Raw genomic sequence first — 11,354 nt, 5'->3', positions numbered from 1 at the left:
AACAGGAACACACCTGCATTTCCTAAAGGTGTGCAGAGTACAGTCTACTTCCAAATGCTACTGGATTCTCATCTTCTGGACAATTTCATGCCGCAGTACTCAAAGCTCCAAACACATCTATTGAAAACGCCACATCTAAACCTCTCTTCCTTAGCACTTATCATCTACTTTGCCCATTTTATGCATAAATGCGATGCAACACCACTGGATTTGGAAGGAGTATGATTATAAGAATCCATGCTCTCCATGGAAGACCACAACCTACTATGGATTATGTTTAAAACTGACCATGCACATCCTCCACTGTAAAGGGAAAGAGTTACAAATACAGGCTGCAACTTCAGCACATATTCTACCAACCAGTAGAGCACACAGCTCCAAAACCGCCCTGACGTTCACCCTACATCCCACTGCTCCACCAAACCAGATGAAACAACACACCTCTAGTGATACCACAAGTCAAGTCTCACGACAGATGTAGAGGCAGCAATGAAGCTCAGCTAGCAGCAGCCCCATTTCTCAACAAAATGCTACTTCTTTCTCTTTAATCTTTAGTTCTAGTTAGAAGGAATATCTTGGTTTTCTGAAGCCACATACAGTATCTCACTGGAGAGATACTTACAGCCACCACTCGCACCACTTGTGGTGGTGACGCAGCTCTCTCCTAAGGCAGCACTTCAGGTTCTGCTCTATAAATTCACAGATGGAAACAACACAGGTTAAAAAGCCCATGTAAAAAGCAATGCATAAGCTCCTTATGCTTGGAAAAGTTAAGCAACAACTCTTCATTCAAGGCCCTGTCACACAAAACCTCCCAGCTTTTGCAGAACAACAACTGGGATAACAAGGAGGAAGTTCAGCCTCCACAAGGCACCTCTGGAGCACAGCCATGAGCTGCAGGGCCCAGCCAGTTGCCTGTGCACACCAGAGGCCACCACACTGCTGGCCTTCCTGGCAGGGCACAGATGATCATTGTCATTGTCTGCAGGCTGCTGATGTGGGAGCCAGACACCCACCCCTCACCTGCCAGACCTGCAGAGCAAAGCTCAGCAGCAGGAAGGGCAGCTACACATGGCTGCATTAGCCAGGAACAGAGGAGACAGCCAAGGTTCTGCACCCCAGAGGATACTCCAGGACATCACCAAACCAAGGAAGGTCTTTGCTTCCAGACATTGCTGAAGAAGACTGGGAACCAGCAGGGTTTGTAACACAGAACAAAGGACTCTGGAGTTGACACAAAACTGAAACTCGTAACATGTGGAGGATTCAATTGCCCTTTGGTGTCACCTATGAACCAGCCATGGCTGCAGGGATCAGCCCCTGGCTGCAAGGCCTGCTCTGCTCCCCTGCAGCCTGGGAAGGCTTGCTGCTCAAACATCAAGGCTGATCTTGACAATGCTGATTTTAAACCAAAACCCCAAGAAAGCCACAGCTGGTTATCACTCCAGACAGCTTCTGATCCCTAGGCACATGCAGAGGGTTTTCCTTTAGGAACTCTGCAGTGAAGACTCAAGGAGCCTTTAGATGAAGTTTCAGTTTGAGTCACTCAGCTCCCAGGAGGCCACCTCACCACAAACTGCCTCCAGATGAAGAGCCAACTTACTCAGCTTCAAGATTCTGCCACCTCCCCTAAAGCTAAATGTCCTTGGGGCTGAGGCCACTGCTGAGGCTCACACCACTAACCTGACCCATGCTGCAGCTTAAAGTAGTAACTAGTTCCTCAAGAAAAATGAGGAAGTGGAAGCATGACACAAAGCAAAGTAAGGTTCAAGGTGTCTTGTCCAAAGGCAAGTTGTGTGAAACCACCACCATGACACCATGAACTAGATATTCTAAAAGCCACAAAACTGGTACAAGGAACTGGTATTTAGGCCTGAAAAGTAGATGTAACTGTGTTCTTAACTTCCCAACAAAACACACCTCAGGGGGTTCTGGAAAGGCATTTTAAACAAGATAGAACGTACTCATACCAGAGATGCCACAGCTGTGCTTCCCAAGTCATGGAAGGCATCAGGGCACACTGAGGTCTCACTCAGACCCATGCCACCACCTCTGGTACCCCTCTCTTGCAGCTCATTCACTGCATATCAAGATCAAGGAGCTCACAAAACACACAAGTTGTTAAAACTCTATCAAACAGAAGTGGTTGAAGTCTCACCTTAAAGCTTAACAGTGCACATGTTTCAAGTTATCATTAGTTTCAACTGTAAACTCTAAAGACATTTGTTAGAGAAGTTCAAGTTTACTCCTCTAGACAACAATTTCCTCCCCAGTGTAATGTGTTCGTGGTAAAAACTGCTCTGGTGAGAAGACTAGTGTTAAGGATCAAGTTAATGCTAATACAGCTTTTAGCAGGAGTAACCAATAGAACTGGCAACATCAAGAAGCCAATCAAGTGAGTGAGAAGCCAGCATCCTTCAGGGTCAGTTCCAGCCACGCGAATAAACCCTGGTGCACAGCAGAGCTCCCCAAACACCCTCTGACACACCAGACCTGGGCCTCCAAACAGGCAAAGATCATTCCAAATCCTTCCAGCTTGGACTCCATGGTCTTTCCTCCCTACTCCAGTCTGAGCTATTTTCAAACTGTAATTTACTCAAACACCACATTATTAGCTTGATTACAACCTAATTTTCACTTAGAGCAGCAACCTGACAGCAAAACAGGCTTTTAATTCAACTTCAGCAAGTTTCTTTGCCTGAAGACCCAAAATCCTTCAGTGCCAGTTTAGGGCTGTGTCTCAAAACTGACTTATCTAACAAAAAAAGAATACTTAGCCAAGATTTTTAACAACCTTCAGCAGCACACTGCCAAGAAATAAGGAGTCAGGCGCTTCCCTACAGCATCCACAGGTGCTCTCCTGGTCTACAGGGCTACTGGTGTTCTAAGGCAACAAGAAGCATTTTAATCTTTCTAAAGATTTTCATCCTTTACCTTTGACAGAATCTCCTTTTTCAATACTTGAAATGGCTCAGATCCACTGACTGACTTCTTACAAGACTCTGCAGAAGTCAGAAAGCAAGCAGTCAGGTGACTGGCATGAGACAAACCAAGCTGCATGAACCTCAGCAACAACCAAGGTACAAGTTACAAACAAGCTCTGATCCAACTGTCACCTTTTTTTTCCTCCAGTCTGAACAGCAAGAACCCAAAGCAATGTCTAACTTCTTCCTGGTGTGGAACCTGAGCATCAGAAAAGCCCAGCTAGCAGAAGCTTCACCAGTATTCCCTGTCCTGGTGACACACAAGGCACTGAACACAGATGGGCTGTGCTGGCAGCTCCACAATCACAGCGAGAGGCAGAGGCAGAAGGACCTGGCTGTTCCCACAGACTGCTATAAAGCAGAGCTGGTGCCACAGCCCTGACACAGTTTGCTCAGCACTGACACACAATTTGCTCAGCACAGGTAGCACACACACCACCCTGAACACCAAGGCATTACAAGCAGCAACAAGCCACCATCCTTCTGCTGTAAGGAAGTGTTTTCCTTCAGCAAGGCTGAAGCACAGCTTCCAGCTCCCCTTCACTGGAGGGGTCCATCCAGCAGTTACAGGAAAATCCACGAAAGACGAAAAACTAACCTTTCACTTGTTCTCCTATCCAAAGCAACCCCAGTGTCCTACCTTACTCAGTGATAAGAAACACTTCTCCTAAAGATCAGCAACACAGAAAGGGATGTAGCTGAATCCAAAGTGCTTCAGCTTCAACCTTAAAATGGAAGCCATTCATTAGGGCCCTCCAGTATCACTCCTACCCTTCCTCTGGTTATATTCACATTGCATTCCTTACTATATATATTAAATAGGTCATTGTTACATGTATAAAAATAAAAATGACATTGTTATACTTCATGGGGGCTCTGGGTAGCTCCACTACCTACATCCCAAACACTTCTCACAAGAAGACAAGTTTCAAGTTTTAGGCCTGCAAACCGGCAGGCACCCCAGCAGGAAGGAAGCCCACCACAGCCTGAAAGACCACGGTGAATAATCCAAGCAGCAACCTGATAGCAGGTCTCAGATTTGAGCTCTTGAAGCATCTGCTTCAGGAACAGCTGCTGCTCCGTGCAGACTGTTTAGTCCAGCTGGAGCTGGACTGGTTTTTGGGCAGTCCCAAGAGCAGCCGTGCTGGGACGGACTGTCCAGGTTCTTGTGCTGCCTCACACACCAGCAACACCCCTGCTGATCTGGCTGCAAGCTTGTCCTGCCCCTCTTCCAGCCCAGAGGAGTTCAACATGCAAGAGGCCATTTCAGGTAACACTGCTGACACAGTATCAGAGGTTTACTTCCGGGATTTTTCTGCTTGTTTCCAGGTTCTCATTACAAAAACTTTGGAGAAAGCCTGATAGTCTGTGGTCGAGCATAAAACCAAGGCTGCCAAGCACAAGAGTCTGCAGCAAAATTGAGAACCAGTGATATATTGAGACTGGCAATTCCCTCCAGGGCTGCCCAAGCAGCAGCTTCCTTTCCCATTGTGTCTGTGCTTGAGCCTATTGGGATTATTTCTACTTAATCCACATTCTGCAGGCTTTTGTTCTTGCCACAAGGTCCAACAGCAAAGGTGGGAAACTCACTGTTCCAGCAGGGATGGTCCCTGCACAGACAATATCACTGCTCTTCCCAGAAACCAGAACAATAACAAGGTGATGATGCCAACACTCTTCAGAAAGAGCTGGAGTGCAAACAGCCAGCTACTTAACTACTTGAGTTAGCTAAGCAAGACAACCACAACTCAATTTCAGAGGGCTCCTTTCTAGTCAGTAGCTTAAGTCCCATCTAACTTTTGAAGCATCCTGACTGCTGGAACTAGCAGTTTTATTTCCCTTCACACGCTTTGTTTCTGTTGCAAATGTCACCTGCAGCCCTACTGTCCCCCCCCTCCTCAACAGCCACCACTGAAACATTCGGTACTCGGCAGAGCTCAACACAGAGCACTGCCCTGGTGATGCTCTCACCACCTCCCAAGGCTCCAAGGACTCTCATAACTTCACAGTCCCCATCATCCCTCAGGACTATCTTTGAAAAGCAGCACCAAGAATCAGTCCACAAACACCCGCTGTTAACTAAGACCCAAGACATTCAGCTTCTCCCCTGTTCAGACCCACAGAGCAGGAACCAAAACGCTCAGAGGGTTGAATCCTGAACCTCAGCACACATTAAACCACCATGAAGTCACTGAGAGAAGATGCACCCTCCCCACAAAAGCCTGCACTACCTGTGTGCCCCCCCAGCAGTCACATCTCCCCTGTCTCCTAGGTCTGTTCCTAGGCACACCACCTGCTCCAAGGAGGCAGCTCTCTCTTCCAGAGCACCCATGAGCCCAGGGACACGCCGTGGAACAGCCCTCACAAAGCACTGAGCATCCCTAAAGTCCATGACAGAACCGTGCAGATAGGGGCTGCTCAGCTGGAGCACAACTTCCTTATGTAACCCAGCTCTGTACACTTATCTGGGAAGTTCAATAAGCTAAAATTACACTCCAAATCCTTCCCTTTCAAGCTCTACCTATTCCATGAGGACACGTAAGCCTTCAAGCTCTCTTCAATTTTCTTCTCCATCTCAGCTTTAATTTGATCAGTACGACACACGAAGCTTCACAAAAACTTCAAGACAACCTACAACCAAAGCAAAGATGTTAACACACGGCCCAAACCTGGCACTGCATACGTAACAAAACAGTGCTAGCAAGCTGATCTTCAACGTGAGGTAGTGGGTTCACATCTAGGTCTAGGCCAAACAGAAAAGATTTGCATAGCAACTGACCCTACAAAACCCTATGGGAGGACGTGGCTTCTACACCTGAACCTCGCACAGGGACTCCAAACTGACAGCTGCACGTTCTGTGGCAAAGAAGATACCCTGCCTGACTCACCGCGGCAATAAGTGTGCTCAGCAATCCTGTTTTTATTTTTTCTTCCTGGTAGAAGATACAACGAAGCTCAAGCACAGGACGGTTCTAGGACCACCAGGCGCTGAAGAGCAAGGCCGGGACACCTCCTGCCCCGGGAGGAAAAGGCCCCTCGCACGCCTTTCCCTGCAGCCCTCCCGATGACTCAGGCGGCAGAGCAGCCCCGGCTCCGCTACAGCAACACACCGCGCCGTTCCGACGGGCCCAGCGCCGCAGCTTCTCCTCCCCTGGGCGCTCCAGCGCCCCACACCAGCACCCCGGCTCCGGCCGCACCCGGGGAGCTCCCCAACAACCTCCCCCGGCACCTCCGGCGCGGCTCCCCGGGCCCCCTTCCCCCGGGACCGCCTCCCGGGGCTCCCCCCCGCCCGGGCCGCAGCCCCCGCCGCTCCCCCCCGCCCGGCCCCGCCGCCACCGGCGCCCCCTCGCGGCTCCGGGCCCGGCCTCCGGGGCCACGTTGCTCCGGCGGGGCCCGGGCAGGGAGCCCGCGGCGGGCCCCGGTGACACCCCCCGCCGCCGGGGAGGAGCCGGGCCGGGAGGGACGTTCCCGGTGGGCGCAAACAAAGCGCCCCGGCTGCCCTGGCGGGGCCCGGGCCCCCCCCGCACCCGCCCGGGGCACCCGGGGAACTTCTGCCCCGCTCGCAGCGCGCGGGACGCGGGGGATCCCGTGAGGCCGGGACCGGGGACCCCCCCCCCACCGCGGCAGGGTCGGGCCGCCCCTCCCCCCCCCCCTCCCCTCCCGCCGGGAGCGGGCGGCCCAGGCCGGGTTATGTAAAGCGGTGTCGGTGCCGGCGGGGCCGGTGTCGGCGGGGCCGGCCCTTACCTTGTGGATTCTCTTCAGCGCCATTGTGTGCGCGAGGCAGCGAGGAGGGGCGGGCGGGGAGGGGGCAGCCGGCGGGGACTATTTTCCGAGGGGGAGGGGGAGTGGGGGGGGGGAGGGGGGGGGAGGGAAGGAGGAGCGCGGAGGTGGCGGCGGCGCGCGCGGAAGGCGGAGGGGGGGGGGGGGCAGGGAAGGGGGGGAAGGGGGGGAAAAAGGGGGAGGGAGAGGAGCGCGCGGAGGGGCGGGAGCGGCGGAGCGGCCCCGGGGCGCGGGGCGGGCGCGGCCGGGCTGCTCCGGGATGGACCTGCCGCCGCAGCGCCGCCGGCTGCCTCCGCCGCCCCTTTATGCTCTTCGCAGCCGGCTCTGCCGCGGATCACTCCGCCGCGGACTCCCTTACGCTGGGCCGCAGCTCCCTGCGCCGGGGGGGGTTGGCGGCGGGGGACGCGGCGGGGGCTGCGGCCGGGCGGGGAGGGCTGGGGGGGGGGGGAGAGCGGCGAACGGACGGACGGGACGGGACGGCGGGCGGGGACTATTTGTCCTGCAGCCGCCGTGCAGAACTCTCCAGAAGGGGGAGGGGGAGAGCGCGGAAGGGTACGGCGGCGGAGTGGGTGACGACAAGTCTCGCGAGAACCCCCTCTTCTCGCGATAAGGCGGGGCGGGAAGAAGTCCCGGCCGCGCCGCCGCCGTGAGGGCCGGGGAGGCCTGAGGGGCCGACGCGGGCACCGGGGCACGGACACCGGGGCATGGACACCGGCACCGGGAGCGGGAGCGGGCGGCGGTGCCTGCTCTGCCCGGCAGCGCCTGCTCTGCCCCGCGGGTTGGGTGCCGGCCCCCGCTGCCGGTGGCTGAGGCCGTAGAGGCCCCGCGGCCTGTTCCCGGGGCGGCGCTGGGGCCTGCGGGGCGTGGGCCGCCCGCGCGGCCTCCCCGGGAGGCCCGGCAGGGGCCCGGGACAAGCGCGGGCCCCTCTGGAGCAGCCCGAGGCGCTGGCGGCTCCTGGTGCCGAGCGGTGGGCTGTGGCGCCGTGTCTGCCCCGCAGGCCTGGCAGGACTCGAGTTGAAGTGGGTCCCGGGGTGGGTGGGTAATAAACCATCCAACGGACTCTTGTTTGTGTAGCAAAAAAACACCTGCGGTGCCAGGCTCCGTGAGCACAGCAAAGCCCCGGTGCTGAGGGAAGGACAGAAGGGAGCAGCTGGGGACCCAGCAGCATCGGGGGGAGCAGCGGCAGCAGCCCCGCAGGGCAGCCAGGATCGGCAAGGTTGGAAAACACCTTCAAGGTCATCAAATCCAAGTGTCCCCCCTACAGCCCCCAGCCACTGAACCATCTGAAACACCACATCAGCCTGTGTTTTGAACACCTCCAAGGATGGTGCCTCCACTGCCTCCCTGGGCAGCCTGTTCAGGGCTCCACCACCAGAACTGGCTCCTTGAGAACTGCTGCTGTGGACACGGCCCCCCCTGGTCTCTCGATGGAGAGGACACCGGGGAAACAAGGCTGCAGCTGACCTACAGGTTGCCCTGGCATCTCTTGCTTCTCTTCCACCTTTTGCAGGTGTCCCCCCACATCTCAGTCTCTTCCCACCCCTGCCCAAACAGCAGGACTGACCCACCTGCCCTTTCCTGTACCTCACATCAGATCCTGTCCTGCTCCTCCAAAAGGATGACTTCTGGTCACCAGCACCAGAGAAGATGCTCTGGGCTGTGTCAGCTTGGAAACTGGTGCCTGTTCCCCACCCAGAGCAGCTCTGCTGCCACGTGCTGCGTGTTGGGCAGATGCTGTGTCCTCACACCAGTTGCTGCTGGGCCCCCGTGGCACTTTTGGGGATCTCCCACCTGCAGCTTTCTGCCTTTTCTCTCCTGGGGAGAGAGCTGGTCCTGCAGACATGGACACTGCTGGGCTCTGTGGCCTCTCACCCTGGTGACACTGCTGTGCTCTTCTGCTTCAAAGAGGAGCCCTGAGTGCCCTGTCCCATGGGTAACTTCTTGTGCCCTTGAGGCCAAGAAGGCCAGTGGTATCTTGGGGTGCATCAAGAGGAGTGTGTCCAGCAGATCAAGGGAGGTTCTTCTCCCCCTCTACTCACCCTGGTGAGACCTCACTTGGAGTGTTGTGTCCAGTTCTGGGCTCCCCAGTTCCAGAGGGACAGGGATGTGCTGGAGAGAGTCCAAGGGAGGCTACGAGGATGAGGAAGGGACTGGAACACCTGCCTGATGAGGAAAGGCTGAGAGACCTGGGGCTGTTCAGTCTGGAGAGGAGAAGACTGAGGGGGGATGTAATGAATGTCTGTCAATACATGAGGGCATCAAGAAGGCAGGACAAGCTCTTGTCACTTGTGCCCTGGGACAGGACGAGGGGCAATGGATTCAAACTGGAGCCCAGGAAGTTCCACCTCAAGATGAGGAAGAACTTCTTTGCTGTGAGGGTGACAGAGCCCTGGGACAGGCTGCCCAGAGAGGTTGTGGAGTCTCCTTCTCTGGAGACTTTCCAGACCTGTCTGGATGCCTTTCTGAGTGATCTGCTGTAATTTTGGTCCTGCTCTGGTGGGGGGGTTGGACTTGGTGATCTTTGGAGGTCCCTTCCAACCCCTGACATGCTGTGCTCCTGTGATGCTTCCTGTGCCTGCCAACACCATCCTGTGCCAGTGTCACCCACTACAAACCAGCAGGGCATCCCAGGAGGAGGGAGCTGAGCCCTGCCTTGTCCTCAGGTGACTCCTGCCTCCATGTGTCTTCCCTTCACCACCACCCTCTGATGGGCTCTGCTCAGCAGGGTCAGGTTGCAGTGCTGTGTTATAGAATAATGGAATTTGGGTTGGAAGGGACCTTAAAGACCATCCAGTCCCACCCCCTGCATGGGCAGGGACACCTCCCACCAGCCCAGGCTGCTCCAAGCCCCATCCAACCTGCCCTTCAACACTGCCAGGGATGGGGCAGCCACAGCTTCTCCGGGTGACCTGGTGGCACCAGTCAGGAAGCTTCAAAGGAAGAAACTCACAGAAAAAGGAACCTGGAGCAGTGGAGACACTGAGGTGATGGTTTGGGGAGAAGCAAACTCTGCCTCTGCCCCTTGGCAAACAGTAAAGAACCTGCAGCCCTGGGCCAAGGAGAACCTCTTGCCTCCCTGGCTGTACAACCTGTGTCTTCAAACCCGACACAGGGGCTGCTTCTTTTCCCCCTTGCTCCTTGGTGTTTCCTCCAGGAGCACCTGAAGCCCCCTCAGCAGATCTGCAGGCAGAAGAGCTGGTGCAGCCAAGGCTGCTCGTGTCCCGGGCAGCTCTGCCCAGCAGCACCACTCAAATGCACCATTTCACACCAACCCCTGTCACACCCTCTGGAGGGTGAGCTGAGGTGCTGCCTGGTTCACAGCCACCCAGAGAAGCAGGAACCATGGCAATGCCAGCCTGGAGCTGCTGCTCCAGGGGTGGGCTGGCCAGGCCTTTCCATCTCGGAGGAGACTCTTTGGCAGTTCAAAGCACTTCTAAAAATAACTTCTGACCAGGACTTGGATACAGAAGTGGTCACCTATGTCACCTGGAGATGCCCACCACATCAATCACACTTTTCCCCTCTTCTGCTCTAAATCCAAGCTTTGGCTGTAGGCAGGTGCAGGGCAACCTGTAGGTCAGCCTTGTTCCTCCTGTGTCTCCTCCATGGAGACACCAGAGGGATCAGTATCCACAGGAACACTTCTCAATGAGCTGATTCTGTGGGGTTTCAGCCCAGGTGAGGAGCTCTAGGTGGGTTCTTTCCAGCCTTGGCCAAATCCTGCTGAGAACTTGGCCAAGAGTGTGTGTCAGTAGAACATGGGAGATGACAACCAGGAAGAAAAACATGTGGAACCATTCCCAAGCCAGGAGCTTTGACATCTGAAGATGAGTCTTACCATAAAATGATTTTACTCGTTTCAAAACTGGAGCTAGAAACTTGGGAGCAGCCAGGGAGCCCTGAATGGAACATGGTGGCACATGGCAAGAGGTGAAACTGTCCAGCAGCACCCAAAAGCCGTGCCCTCCAGCACCCAGCAGAGGTGTCCTCCAACACCCACTGAGGCAACAGAGCAGGCAGGTCTCTCCTAAAGGCTCCAGCTGCCCCAGGCATGAACGTGGGACTCAGTTCAGCCCTCAGTCAGTGCAGGAACACAGAAGACAGGGCTTCTCCTCGCACAGCAGTGTGAACTCTTCCATCCTGGTGTCCCACCACAGGACAGCCTGGGATCTCACCCCTCAGAGAAAGGCAAAGAGCAAACTGAAACAACCACAAAGCAAAATCCACCAGTCACCACCACCACCCTGTCCATAGACAATTCCCAGTGGGCGACACGTTCTGCGGGCTGAGGGTGACATAACTGCCACCACCAGTGGCACTGGTGTCACAGAGAGGCACAGGCCCCATCCCTGGCTCCCCCAGGACTCTGGATGTCCTCTGCCTGTGGTGACAAGCTTCTCTTAGCAGGACATAACCCCTCTCCGTGGTTATTATGTGTCACAATCTCTGGCACTGGAGGCAGAAGATACAAATTCACGAGTGGCTTGAAATGATCTACCTACAAACTGGTGCTGGAAGGAGCAGTCCTGCCCCTGCCAAGCAGATGGAGAAAGGCTGGTTGTGTTGGAGTTTGTGCTGCAGGGGAAGGGG

At 55.3% G+C, this 11,354-nt stretch overlaps 1 protein-coding gene across 3 annotated transcripts in view; it reads right to left on the bottom strand.

Moving 5' to 3' along the window:
- The window catches only part of UBE2D2 (ubiquitin conjugating enzyme E2 D2), a 29,787-nt gene extending 22,950 nt beyond the window's left edge, over positions 1-6,837 (bottom strand). The window contains exon 1 of one of the 3 annotated variants that reach the window (XM_051630925.1): positions 6,729-6,837. In XM_051630925.1, the coding sequence (XP_051486885.1) occupies positions 6,729-6,752 (24 nt within the window). In that variant the 5' untranslated portion in view covers positions 6,753-6,837. Of the gene's footprint in view, positions 1-5,505; positions 5,616-5,872; positions 5,949-6,728 lie in introns of those variants that run through there. The other 2 variants (XM_051630929.1, XM_051630928.1) reach the window with 2 other exon arrangements.
- Positions 6,838-11,354: the final 4,517 nt, after the last annotated feature.

This window comes from Apus apus, chromosome 13 (genome assembly GCF_020740795.1).
Source record: "Apus apus isolate bApuApu2 chromosome 13, bApuApu2.pri.cur, whole genome shotgun sequence".
NCBI lineage: Eukaryota > Metazoa > Chordata > Aves > Apodiformes > Apodidae > Apus > Apus apus.
This window is presented reverse-complemented; position numbering and strand designations above follow the sequence as displayed.